Genomic DNA, 14,341 nt, shown 5'->3' on the forward strand with positions numbered 1-14,341 from the left:
TTTATCCCATGAGCATTTGAGAGCACTGTCCATTATGGAACTGACAGCAAGAAAAACAAATTATGAAACAATGAAGCTTATGATCTTATCTCAGTTATCTCTTGAGTGATGTGAATGTTGGAGAGTGAGCAGTGCCGGGAATGAGCCAGACACCAACAGCAGAGGAAACTGACATCAACAGCGCCAAGTTTCTGTTCCTTCATTTACTGTACTTCTGAATAAAATGTCTGTTATTTCCAGTGATTATGAGATGAACTATATTTAACTCTGTTCCAGACATGTGTATGCTCGTTATTTGTTTTCTTGTTGTTTTAGGAAGATCTCATTATTGATTATGGATTATATTATTTAGCTCATTTTGGGGGCATCTTGGCTCAGTTGGCTGGGGCGCCGTGCCATAAATCCGGAGACCTGGGTTCGGTTCCGGCCCGAGGTCATTTCCCGATCCCTCCCCGTCTCTCTCTCCCAATCATTTCCTGTCCTGTCTCTACACTGTCCTATCCAATAAAGGTGAAAAAGCCCAAAAAATATATTTATATCATTTTATAAAATCATCACCTCAGGAACAGACTCAACTTTTACACAGCCTTCAGTCACAAACCGAATTAATTACCGACTAACTGTGGAGTGATCATCTGAACCTTCAGCATTTATCAGTTCTCTAATTTCCTAATTTTCATTTCCCCCTTAGTTTTGAAATAACTTCTGAATTATAGAGAAATTTATTGGTGATTTCCCCTCAACACTGAACAAGAGATTCGTGGAATATTCCATCTCAGGTGCTGCTGCTGGTTTGATTTGTCATTTTAACAGATATGAGACAGTACCTCCCCAACACACACAGCAGCAACATTTATGGTTTGTGTGTGTTTCCGTTTTGAGGCTGCATGTGAAATGACATTTCTGTTTCTTTTTGTCTCATTCTCTTGCTTCATCACACCTCAGTCTGAAGAGAGGAGGAGAGAAATTCACTTACTGTTACTCGAGAACCTGAGACTCTGTGTGTGAGACAGAGAGAGAGAGAGAGAGAGAGAGAGAGAGAAGCTGGACTATCAGCAATCCTGTATTTCTCCTTCTGGATTGGAACACGGACCCTGAGCTGTGACTGGACAGGACGAGTGTGAGATGGTCATAGTGAAGGTAACGTCTCATCCTAATGCTCACACACAGGTCAGACGTCTCACTTTACTCACTTTTAATACGGCACTGAAGATGTACACACGTACTGAATGTAATAAAGACATTACTCTGTGTGTGTGTGTGCGTGTGTGTGTGTGTGTATGAGAGAGATGAACATTTTACAGATTTCTTTATACTGTTTTGATTGAACTGAATCAGTGTGTATGATTGAATTTGATGTGTTTAATTCACCACTCAGTGGCGTTTCGCATTCACAGTTTGTTCCTATTTTACAACGTTTATCTCAGTAACAGGATTTCTGTAACTAGTTAGCTTTACGATTGTATGATTTTCAGCTCAACTTTAATCACACATAAAAATCAGACACTGGAAAAGACCTGCTTGGTCTCAGAGGCTTAGAGCACATAGCCTGCTATGATGATAGTGCAATTTCTGTCAGTGTGAGAAATTTGGATAAAGATCTGAGTGTCAGTGCGGCTAAACCGCTCATCTAATGGAGGACAAAAATACAAACTCATTACCCTCAAACTGAGGCACAGAAACTTCCAGAAAACCACAGATCAGGGTTTTTCCAGGGGAGAAGAGACGCTTACAGAAAACAGACTGAGCAGGGGTTTTTTTGTTTGTTTTTTCAGAAAAGAGAAGAAAGAGGGGGAAGAGAGAGAGAGAGAGACAGGAAGGAGAGAGAGAGAGAGAGAGAGCACGTGAGAGAGAGAGAGAGAGAGAGCACGTGAGAGAGAGAGACAGGAAGGAGAGAGAGAGAGCGCACGTGAGAGAGAGAATTTGAATTTTAAAGTGACTTTATTGTACAACAACTGAGATCAAAAACACTCATTCACAAAAAAACAAAAACAACAGAGCAGTTAGCGATTCAAAAAAGAAACAAAAGAAAGTTCATCATCTGTCACAGAGCAAAAAGTACCAACACAACACCATTTCTCTTTGAACTCCTCCATCGCTCTCATTAGTCTAAAAAAAACAAGAATAAAACCATGTTTGGTGAAAACAACTCCAAAAGAAGAAAACGAAAGACTTAAAATAAAAAAGAAAGCCTGCAACAGTCCATAAAACAGTGAAAAAGTGTCTCCCTTTCGGCACAGAAGGGACACGCGTCACTCATCGCAGGATTCAACACAGACAGCATGGCATTTACAGCAATAGCACCATGCAAGATCCTCCACTGAGGATCACCAGTTCTCTTAGTTAGTGGAGGCTTTTATAAAACTCTCCACACAGGCTTAATCTGATCATCAATGCCGAGCTCCTCCCTCCACACAGTGTCCATTCTCCCTTTCACAACATCCTTATTCAACACCTTTACCAGGTTTTTGTACAGAACCTTCCCAGGAACTGAGTATAAACGCATTCGGTCAGATTTCCTGAAAATTAACAGGGGACGAGCATGACCGCATTCTTTCAAAGCAGGTGAGAGACAGATATTTGGCAGAGCACCTTCGTCACTGCGTTGAGTGCTGTTCTCACCACACTCTTCCAGAAGTCTTTTCTCCTGGCAGCTTAAGACCCCACTAAGCTTGTCAAGAAATTTCTCTACATATCTCTCAGACCTGACACCCAAGAAAGAGGCTACTGCCTGGGCATTTTGTAAATCGCAGCCAGCCTTAGCAACAATTTGCCGTAATTGCAAGGCTCTTTTTGCACACAGCAAAGCTGTGAGGCCAGGCATGTCGTTACCGGACACATCAAAACATGAACCAAACACAATAGGCTCTTCAAGCAGCCAGTAGGCAGAGGATAATTCTCCTGCCCGCTGATGATTAAACAGTCCCCAGACCCTAAAAAGTTTATAGTCATATAGACCTAGTTTATAATCATACTGTCTGTTGTTGCCCAAATGAGGATGGGTTCCCTTTTGAGTCTGGTTCCTCTCGAGGTTTCTTCCTCGTGTCGTCTGAGGGAGTTTTTCCTTGCCACCATCGCCACAGGCTTCATCATTGGGGATAGATTAGGGATAAAATTAGCTCATGTTTTAAGTCGTTCAAATTCTGTAAAGCTGCTTTGCGACAATTTTTATTGTTAAAAGCGCTATACAAATAAACTTGACTTGACTAAAAAGGCTTTTGTAAAAGGGTGTCAGTCCATCATAAGCAAGTTTCTTTGTGTCCATGTGAAAAAGAGCAACGTCCAGGCCCAGGTTACAGACTCCATGCAAGATGCAATGAGCCAGCGGTCTCCAGGCCTGCGTGTCCGTAGCTGTAAACAGTCGCTGAATGAACTGTAGACGGTAGGTGTCCTTTCTGCAAACCAGATTGATGAGGCCTTGTCCTCCATCGTCTTTAGATAGGAAAAGCACCGCTTGAGGGACCCAGTGTAGTTTGTCCCAGAAGTTGTTCACAATTTCTTTTTGAATGCTCTCAAGTAGTCCAACCAGAGGTTCAATACAAGCAAGTTTGTGCCACAAAGATGATGCCACAAGATTACTGATTATAAGAGCACACCCCCTATAAGATAATTGAGGGAGCAGCCACCTCCATTTACCCAAATGACCCTTCACCTTTTCCAGAATCCCCTCCCAGTTCTTCTGTGCAAAAATATCCTCACCTAAAAAAGACACCCAGATATTTAAAACCATTCCTCCTCCAAAGCAACCCTCCCGGCAAACCAGTGCATCTGTCTTCCCACTCACCAACCCAAAGAGCTTCACTTTTTCCCCAATTAACTTTGGCAGAGGACAAAAAGTAAAAATCATTCACAGTGTTTTTTAACCTATTCACATCATTCCCATCATGAACAAACACAGTTACATCATCAGCATAAACAGACAAATACAAGCGATCATGACAGAAAGGCAAAGAAATCCCCCTCAAGTCAGACCGAAGTCTATGTAACAGTGGTTCAATAGCAATAGAGTACAACATTCCAGACAGTGGACATCCCTGTCTGACCCCCCTTTTGACCTTGAAAGGGGCACTCAGGCCTTCCAAGGCAAGCAATTAGTCTTTTTAACAAATATGTGAAACAAAAATATAGATCTTAATTTGCGTCCCCCTGTTCAGCTGGTCTGAGCAGGTATGCTATTTTTATAGTTTTACCATTTATTTTTTTACCACCTTTGCAGCTTTGTACAGCTCTTATGCTGTGGGGAATGCTATGGATAAACTGGGATTGTTGACTGATTGTTGATGGCTGACATCTGTCCAATGTCTTGTCATGTATTGGGATAAATGTGGTGTCTTGGATATATGTGTAGCAATAAAATGGGGTTTGTGAGTGTTTGCTTGTTTTGATTGTTTTTTTTTTTCCATGTCTAACGTTTCATTTTCTGAAGGAAATTTCCCCCATGGGGGACAATAAAGTTTTTACTACTACTACTACATTGACTTTTAAAACACTTTCAATGTCACAGTAATAGCTCTGACCATAGCCATGAACCCAGGACTGAGCCCAAAGGGGTTTAGGGTGGCCCATAAATACTCATGTTCAACCCGGTCGAAAGCTTTCTGTTGATCTAAGGAGATCAGCCCCGAATTAAAGCCCATATTTCTTTTTTATTTTATTTTTTTTTACATTTGTTTATTGATTTTTCAGTTCAGGATACAACAAGAGTTATGTAGGCACTGAAATATAAACAAATCCAGCAATTGCATATAGGCCTACATACACCCAACATAGAACAAAAAACACAATCACATACACTTTGACACACCAAAGAAGATGAGATAGAAGAAAAAAAAAATAATTTAATTAATAATAATAATAATAATAATAAAACAACCACAGACACACACAATTGACTGTTTGAGTAACAACACAAAGCCCGCCGCTTCATACTATTAGCTCTTATTAATCCTAGAAACACGTGGAGTCAACATGAAACACGTGAAGTCAAAGCATCGTTCTGTTCTGACTGAAACCCATGTGAAAGAACTGCTTCGAGTGGCAATGACGGAATACAAGCCAGATTTGAAGAGGATTGTTCAAGGCAAGGAATGTCAGAAGTCCCACTAAGCAACATGCATAGTAAGTGCACACAATATTGATTGCTGTAAATGACTGGCCTGTGGTATTAGTACTGACTGAAGGAGTAAATTTCTCTCATGTTGGCGTGTGACATTTACTATTAATCTGGCTGAGCAGAGGTGCGTGAGCGTGTGTGTGTGAGAGAGAGAGAGAGCGAGGGGGGGGGGGGGGCGATGTTCATGTGTGGTCATGTGTATGGTGTGGCTTTTTTTTGGTAATGCCATGAGTCCCACTAAGCAGCATGCATAGTAAGTGCACACAATGTTCATTGTTAAAAATGACTGGCCTCAGCCTGTGGGCTTAGTACTGTAGGAGTAAATATGTTGGTGGGTGACATTTACTATTAATCTGGCTGAGCAGAGGGGTGTGTGTGTGTGTGTGTGTGTGTGTGTGTGTGTGCGCGCGCGCGCGTGCGTGCGTGTGTGTGTAATAGAGAGAGAGGAAGGGATGGGTGATGTTCGTGTGCCCATGTGTATGATGTGGCTCTTTGCAGTAATACAATAAAAAATGTGGCTCTTGGTCTCCAACTGGTTGGCCACCCCTGCCTTAGACTGTAGCTTCGCAGGCAAATAGGCCACAAGTTACATAACGTTAAATCAGCAGAAAACAAACAAACAAAAAAAACCCTGTGGGCCATCAACCAAGATAAATGTAACTAGCCTACTCACTCACATAGCCAGTTTATTGATTTAAGGCAATCTCCGTGCAGTAGAACTCTGTGGCTGCTTCAGGGGTGGAGAATTTGCGCCTGACTCCATTGAAATTCACCGAGAGGACAGCAGGGTACAACAGGCTATAGTCAATCTTCGCCTCACATAGCTTGGCTTTCACTGGGTTGAAAGCCGCTCTAAGCTTGCTTATTTCGGCAGGGAGATCGGGAAAAACGTGAACGGGAGAGCCACGATAAGACAGACGCCCCTTGCCTTTACAAATGCCCAAAATTCTCTCCTTTTCGGCGAAGTAGTGCAGTCTGATAACAATGGGCTGTGGACGCCCACCTTGTTTCGGCTTGGGAGCCAAAGTCCTGTGGGCGCAATCTATGACCATGGGAGATGTGAAGTTCTCAGGGCCCACTACCTCCGATAGAAACTCCGACATGAAGCGTGTAATGTTAGCCCCTTCAGCACCCTCTGGGACACCGATTACCCTGAGGTTATGTCTCCGACTTCTAGCCTCGAGGTCCAAGCACTTCTCTTGTAGTCGTTTCACCTCGTTCGCCAGAGATTCATGTTCACGGTCAAGTCTGGTAGTCTGCTCAAGTGCCTCGTTAAGACGGTGTCCCATCGTAGTCTGTTCAGTCATAACTTCCTCATGGTTTCGTTGAAGTTTTCCAATTTCGTCCTCCAATTCCTGTCACAGCCTTTGAGTGCTGGAAACAGACTCTCTGCGTAGAGCCTCTATGTTCCTACTCAAATCATGATGAAGACTAGCTATTTCAGCTTTAAATTCTTCCAATGAGCCCTGCGATGACCTGGCGACTTGTCCAGGGTGTACCCTGCCTTTCGCCCGTAGTCAGCTGGGATAGGCTCCAGCTTGCCTGCGACCCTGTAGAAGGATAAAGCGGCTAGAGATAATGAGATGAGATGAGATGAGATTCTTCCAATGAAGCTTGGTGAGATACAGTGTCTTGAAAAAGTATTCATACCCCTTGAACTTTTTCACATTTTTCCACCTTACAACCACAAACTTAAAAGTTTTTTATTGAGATTTTATGTGATAGACCAACACAGAGTAGCACATAATTGTGAAGTGAAACGAAAATGATAAATGGTCTTCAAAATTTTAAACAAATAAAAATCTGAAAAATGTGGTGTGCATTAGTATTCAGCCCCCTGTACTCTGATACCTCTAAATACAATCCAGGGCAATCAATTGCCTTCAGAAGTCATCTAATTAGTTAATAGAGTCCTACTGTGTGTAATTTACTCTCAGCATAAATACACTTGTTCTGTGAAGGCCTCAGTGGTTTGTTAGAGAACACTGAAGAACAAACAGCATCATGAAGACCAAAGAACTCACCAGACAGGTCAGGGATAAAGTTCTGGAGAAGTTTAAAGCAGGGTTAGGTTATAAAAAATATCCCAAGCTCTGAACATCTCAAGAAGCACTGTTCAATCCATCATTCAAAAATGGAAAAAGTATGGCACAACTGCAAACCTACCAAGACATGGCCGTCCACCTAAACTGACAGAGCGAGCAAGGAGAGCACTGGTCAGAGAAGCAGCCAAGAGGCCCATGATCACTCTGGAGGAGCTGCAGAAATCCACAGCTCAGGTGGGAGAATCTGTGCACAGGACAACTATAAGTCGTACACTCCACAAATCTGGCCTTTTTGGAAGAGTGGCAAGAAGAAAGACATTGTTGAAAGACAGGCATAAGAAGTCCCGTTTGCAGTTTGCCAGAAGCCATGTAGGGGACACAGCAAACATGTGGAAGAAGGTGCTTTGGTCAGATGAGACCAAAGTTGAACTTTTTGGCCTAAATGCAAAGCGCTATGTGTGGCAGAAAACTAACACTGCTCATCACCCTGCACACACCATCCCCACTGTGAAACATGGTGGTGGCAGCATCATGCTATGGGGATGCTTTTCTTCAGCAGGGACAGGGAAGCTGGTCAGAGTTGATGGGAAGATGGATGGAGCTAAATACAGGGCAATCCTGGAAGAAAACCTGTTGGAGGCTGCAAAAGACTTGAGACTGGGAAGGAGATTCACCTTCCGTCAAGACAATGACCCTAAACATACAGCCAGAGCTACAATGGAATGGTTTAGATCAAAGAATATTCATGTGTTAGAATGGCCCAGTCAAAGTCCAGACCTAAATCCCATTGAGCATCTGTGGCAAGACTTGAAAATTGCTGTTCACAGACGCTCTCCATCCAATCTGGCTGAGCTTGAGCTATTTTGCAAAGAAGAATGGGCAAAAATTTCAGTGTCTAGATGTGCAAAGCTGGTAGAGACATACCACAAAAGACTTGCAGCTGTAATTGCAGCAAAAGGTGGCTCTACAAAGTATTGATGCAGGGGGGCTGAATACTAATGCACATCACATTTTTCAGATTTTTATTTGTTTAAAATTTTGAAGACCATTTATCATTTTCATTTCACTTCACAATTATGTGCTACTCTGTGTTGGTCTATCACATAAAATCTCAATAAAAATCTTTTAAGTTCATGGTTGTAAGGTGGAAAAATGTGAAAAAGTTCAAGGGGTATGAATACTTTTGCAAGGCACTGTAGCTGTAGTTCACATCTCAATGTTTGTAGCATGAGCAGTGTCTCCTCCATCTTAAGATGCTAAGTAGGCTAGCCAAGGTTAGATCAGTAGGCCTAGCCTTTTCGTAGGTTTCAGCGCAGTTTTCAATCAAATGAAGCAAAGTCTAGCTGTCTTTACTAACATTATCTAACTATGTTTTCGAAGCGGAAGCCAAAAATAATGCAAGTATTTCAGCTGTAAAAGATAAGTGAATCGGGAGCTACGTGACTTCGGACTACTCCATTACCACCCGCCTAGTGTGTCAAAGCCCATATTTCTTGACACAGTGAGCAGATCTCTGACAACAGCTATATTATCGAAAATTGACTGGCCAGGTATACAGTTGGACTGATCGGGGTGCACTACTTGACTGATCACATTTTTCAGCCTCAGAGCCAAAGACTTGGCTAAGATCTTCATGTCAGAACATAACAGAGATACAGGGCACCAGTTGCTTATATCTTGTAAGGTACCCTTCTTAGGCAAAAGCGTAATAACTGCCCTGTGACAGCTAAGGGGAAGACATCCTTCCTCCAGGCTTTCATGGAGCACTGCTAGGAGATCCTCTCCAATACATGACCAAAAGACCTTGTAAAAATCAACTGGCAACCCATCAATCCCAGGAGCTTTGCCGTTTTCCGTGCTCATAAGGGCCTGTTTGATCTCATGAAGTGTCAGAACCTTATCAGTTTCAGAGTAGCACTCATCAGGCACTCTGGGCAGGTGATTAAGAAAAGCACTGGACAGTGAGTCGTCAAGCAACAACTCGCTGTCATACAACTTTGCATAAAACAATCGTGCGTAACTGCGTATCTGTGCAGGCTCAGACAGCTCTTGACCTGTTTCAGACCTCAGAGTATGCATTATCCTGCTCTGGCCACTTCTCCTTTCCAAGTGTAATGGAGTGGCCGTTTAACACCCTAAGACTTCCTGATTTCGTCCCTCTGCTTGATTGGCAACTTAGTAATGAGCAGCTGTCAGTCAGGCAGGTATAAAAAAGCACTGGTTGAATGACTGGGATTGACGGCGGTGTTTGTTTGTGTTCCCCTTTTTGTCGATGCAGCTTCTGTTTTTATACGGTAGGTGTACTTTAATCTGTGTTTTGGGTTTGTCTTTTTGCACTGTTTTTGTAGCTTCGTAATTGCAGCGTCTTGTTTTAAGGCCTCTATAGCTGCCCTAGTAGGCTCTCCCTCTTCCTGGTTCAGGTATGTCACCTTCATTTTAATATTGATGCTGCTGCTTAATCTCCTCTGCTCCGGTTTTTATACATTTGTGTCTTTGTAGAGAGGATTCATGATTTGTCTTTCTTCTACTACTCTGTGCGGTAATTTTCCCCCTGCTCGTCGAGGTATGTTCTATTTGTTGCATAAATTCTCATTGCACGTATATACACTGATCCTAATAAACTCATCTTTCCTAGTGGGTATTGCTGACTCCACCGCTACCGTATCCGGAGCGGGTATGTTTGTATAGTCCCGCAGGCCGAGAAGTCCATTCTCATAGGCGTTGCTGTTTTGTCTAGGCTGCGATACGGCCCCAATCCAGCCGAACGGACTAATTGCTGTACCGTCCACCGTAGTTCCGCTGAGCTACGTTGGTGCCTGTTGTGTGTCGCTTGAGTGTTGTGTGTGTGTGTTGCATGTTTATTTTATATATTAGTGTTAAATGTTGCCTGATTGACTGGGTGATAGGGTGTAAATGACCTGGGATTAGTTCTGTTTTTGTTTGTGTTGTATTTTGCTTATGTGCTGACTTGTATTGTCTGCATGTCACTGTTTTAATTTATGCTTTGTGCTCTGAATGGATGTTGACTTGTCTAATTGCGGGTATTGCAGTGTAGTGCTTTGTATGAGTTTTGTTTTGCTTACTGTTCTTTCGTTATCATGTTGTGTGTCCCTTCTTTGGTGTGTTTTATATCAGGCTATCTTTTATTTATTTTTTTCTGGTTCTTTGATTGGCAGGCGTGGGTGGTCCAAAAAAAGAGGTGGCAGTCCCCTGGTGGTGGGTCTGGATTACTGCATGCATGGTGTGCTGTGCTATTGAGTGTTTTACTCCGATGCGTGTGTGCATGTGTCATTTCACAGAAATCACTTTATTGCATGCTTGCACGAGTGGTGTGATTTTGGGGTAGGCCCATGCCGGTGGATAGACTGCCCCCTTCAGGTAAGCCCTGCCTAGCCGCATTTATTAGTTTTGTGGAGCCCATTTCCACTGCACATTTCCACTCATCGAGTCCTGTTGGTGGGGAGGGGGGCAGCGGTGTGGCTGATGTGACTGACGGTGGGGAGGGGGGCAGCAGTGCAACTGATATGACTGACGGTGGGGAGGGGGGCAGCGGTGTGGCTGATGTGGCTGATGGTGGGGAGGGGGGCAGCGGTGTGACTGACAGTGGGGAGGGGGGCAGCGGTGTGGCTGATGTGGCTGACGGTGGGGAGGGGGGCAGCGGTGTGGCTGATGTGACTGACGGTGGGGAGGGGGGCAGCGGTGTCGCTGATGTGGCTGACGGTGGGGAGGGGGGCAGCGGTGTGGCTGATGTGACTGACGGTGGGGAGGGGGGCAGCGGTGTCGCTGATGTGGCTGACGGTGAGGAGGGGGGCAGCGGTGTGGCTGATGTGGCTGACGGTGGGGAGGGGGGCAGCGGTGTGGCTGATGTGACTGACGGTGGGGAGGGGGGCAGCGGTTTGGCTGATGTGACTGACGGTGGGGAGGGGGGCAGCGGTTTGGCTGATGTGACTGACGGTGGGGAGGGGGGCAGCGGTGTGGCTGATGTGACTGACGGTGGGGAGGGGGGCAGCGGTGTGGCTGATGTGACTGACGGTGGGGAGGGGGGCAGCGGTGTGGCTGATGTGGCTGACGGTGGGGAGGGGGGCAGCGGTGTGGCTGATGTGACTGACGGTGGGGAGGGGGGCAGCGGTTTGGCTGATGTGACTGACGGTGGGGAGGGGGGCAGCGGTTTGGCTGATGTGACTGACGGTGGGGAGGGGGGCAGCGGTGTGGCTGATGTGACTGACGGTGGGGAGGGGGGCAGCGGTGTGGCTGATGTGACTGACGGTGGGGAGGGGGGCAGCGGTGCGACTGACGGTGGGGAGGGGGGCAGCGGTGTGGCTGATGTGACTGACGGTGGGGAGGGGGGCAGCGGTGTGGCTGATGTGACTGACGGAGGGGAGGGGGGCAGCGGTGTGGCTGATGTGACTGACGGTGGGGAGGGGGGCAGCGGTGTGGCTGATGTGACTGACGGTGGGGAGGGTGGCAGCGGTGCGACTGACGGTGGGGAGGGGGCAGCGGTGTGGCTGATGGTGGGGAGGGGGGCAGCGGTGTGGCTGATGGTGGGGAGGGGGGCAGCGGTGTGGCTGATGTGACTGACGGTGGGGAGGGGGGCAGCGGTGTGGCTGATGTGACTGACGGTGGGGAGGGTGGCAGCAGTGCGACTGACGGTGGGGAGGGGGCAGCGGTGTGGCTGATGGTGGGGAGGGGGGCAGCGGTGTGGCTGATGTGGCTGACGTTGGGGAGGGGGGCAGCGGTGTGGCTGATGTGACTGATGGTGGGGAGGGGAGCAGCGGTGTGGCTGATGTGACTGACGGTGGGGAGGGGGGCAGCGGTGCGACTGACGGTGGGGAGGGGGCAGCGGTGTGGCTGATGTGACTGACGGTGGGGATGGGGCAGCAGTGTGGCTGATGTGACTGACAGTGGGAAGGTGAACAGTGGTTGGCTAACGTCGTCTGAATCTGCTCCGGCCACTCAAGTTGAGTCCGGAAGCTCCGCGCCTGGAGCAATGGATACCTGAAGTTGTGTTTCAGTGGAGTTAATGGAAGGTGAACAGAGCAGGATGGAGCGGGAGGAGGTTGGTATGGGGAGATCTCAGCAGGATGCAGAGTTACTGAATGTTAGACCAGACAGTGAGGCAGAGGAGCTGATGATGTCAGATAGTTGTCATGGTAACAGTGCGACTGATATGGAGTTTGACTCTGACAGCGCCTCTGGAACAGAAAGTTCTTCTCAAAGCGAAGAAATGTATATGCTGAAGGAAATTAATTGGTTTTTGGATGAGACGTTTGGCAAAAAAATGAATGTTAAAGATTATTTTCCGGATGTTGAAAAGTTTATTAAATCAGTTACTACACTTCAAAGAGCTGTTGGCACGGACTTATTAGATGGGAAGAAGTGTTATCGTCTAAAGAAACGTCACTGGTCTGAGGAAAGGTTTAAAAGAATCTAAAAGTAGAAATGGTAAAGAAAATGAAGCTCACAAAAAAGTTTTAAATGGTTGCACAACACCAGGTGTTTCATCTGTTCTGGTTCTATCTTCTGTCTCTTTACTGCTCTGTCTCTCATTTTCCAACATGCAGGGTTTAAGAGTAGCCTCTTTAAATATAAATGGGGAAGAGATGCACAGAAAAGAGCTTTATTAACTGAAGTAATCAGGCAAAAAAGATTAGATGTTATTTTACTACAGGAAACACAGTGATGATTTAGATGAAGTGGATTGGGGTCTGTGGTGGTGGTGGGGGGGCAGTATGTTCTTAGCCACAGGATGAATTTTAGTGCCGGGGTCGCCATTTTATTTTCTCCTTTTTTTAGATATAAACATCATGTCAAGCACAGAGTTGGTGAAAGGCAGAGTTCTCATGGTGAAGGCTGAAATCCAGGATTTTACCTTTAGTTTTATTAATGCTTCTGCACCAAACCGAGGCTCGGAGCGTGACGGGGTGTTTAACTTATTAAAGGGAAAATTAAACAGTGATCCAGGGGAGTGTGTTTTAATGGGGGGAGACTGGAACTGTTGCACAGATTTTACTTTAGACAGAACTGGAGAAGAGCTGCACATTCAGTCCTCCATTTTATCAAATGTTTTAAAGAAGCCTGATGTGGTCGATGTGTGGAGGATGAAGCACCCTTCAGCATACATGTCAACCTATACGGAATGTCCGTATTTTATACGGATTTGATTCAATAAACGTAGTATACGGGCGTACAAATAAAGTTATACGGATTCTTTAAAAAAAACTTCAATATTTATTTAGAGCTATAATCAATTCCCACGATGATAAAAGAGTGCATATCATTCACAAACGTACTGTACACCACAGAAAGCACACACAGCCAGTAAAGAGTCTTATGAAATCGCGCGTTATCTTGTGGTAGCGAGACTTCGTTCCACTTCTGATCATGCGCACACTGCATTGCGAGAATCTCGCCAACCGGGAAGTAACATTTTGTTTGAAACGCATATTTCCACCTGAGCAACTTTCACTAGCGACTGAAAAGATTCTGAATGGGCGCTCCGGCAAGATCAACACAGACACTTGCTGTGACGTGCAGCCTCGTGAGGTATTGGTGCAGAGCGCTAAAAAAGCTGTCATGGAGTACAATTCAGAACATTAGAATGACACTTTGTGTTTTTGTCAAACATTGGAGCTTTGTATTCATTCTGAAGGTTTATTGTTAATATTGAATAAAAAGTAACTTGGATATATCATTGTTAATTATCATTCAAATTTTAGGTAAATTATTTTAATTTGCATCTTATACGGATTTTATAAGGGAAATACGGATTTTGGAGGTTGGTTATACAGGTTTGATTGACCAAAGGTTGACATGTATGCTTCAGTCCAACAGTACACTTGGGTTAAGATATCTGATGGCAGAGTCGGTGCTGCAAGACTGGACAGATTTTGTATTTCTGCTACTTTTACATCAAGAGTTATTGACTGTCATATCTCTCCTGTTGTTTTTACTGATCATCATTTAATTTTAATGGAGCTTTTTTTAATCTCCCACTGGAAAACCAAAGTCCTTTTGAAAGAAAGAAAGAAAGAAAGAAAGAAAGAAAGAAAGAAAGAAAGAAAGAAAGAAAGAAAGAAAGAAAGAAAGAAAGAAAGAAAGAAAGAAAGAAAGAAAGAAAGAAAGAAAGAAAGAAAGAAGAAAACACAACTTTATTCATCACACACTTGTGAAATTCCTCTCAGCA

At 44.9% G+C, this 14,341-nt stretch overlaps 1 protein-coding gene across 1 annotated transcript in view; it reads left to right on the forward strand.

Moving 5' to 3' along the window:
• Positions 1–940: 940 nt before the first annotated feature.
• Positions 941–14,341, forward strand: part of gpr184 (G protein-coupled receptor 184) — a 34,362-nt gene continuing 20,961 nt past the window's right edge. The window contains exon 1 of the mRNA XM_060906599.1: positions 941–1,170. Coding sequence (XP_060762582.1) covers positions 1,126–1,170 — 45 coding nt within the window. The 5' untranslated portion in view covers positions 941–1,125. The remainder of the gene's footprint in view (positions 1,171–14,341) is intronic.

This window comes from Neoarius graeffei, chromosome 23 (assembly GCF_027579695.1).
Source record: "Neoarius graeffei isolate fNeoGra1 chromosome 23, fNeoGra1.pri, whole genome shotgun sequence".
Taxonomy (NCBI): Eukaryota; Metazoa; Chordata; class Actinopteri; order Siluriformes; family Ariidae; genus Neoarius; species Neoarius graeffei.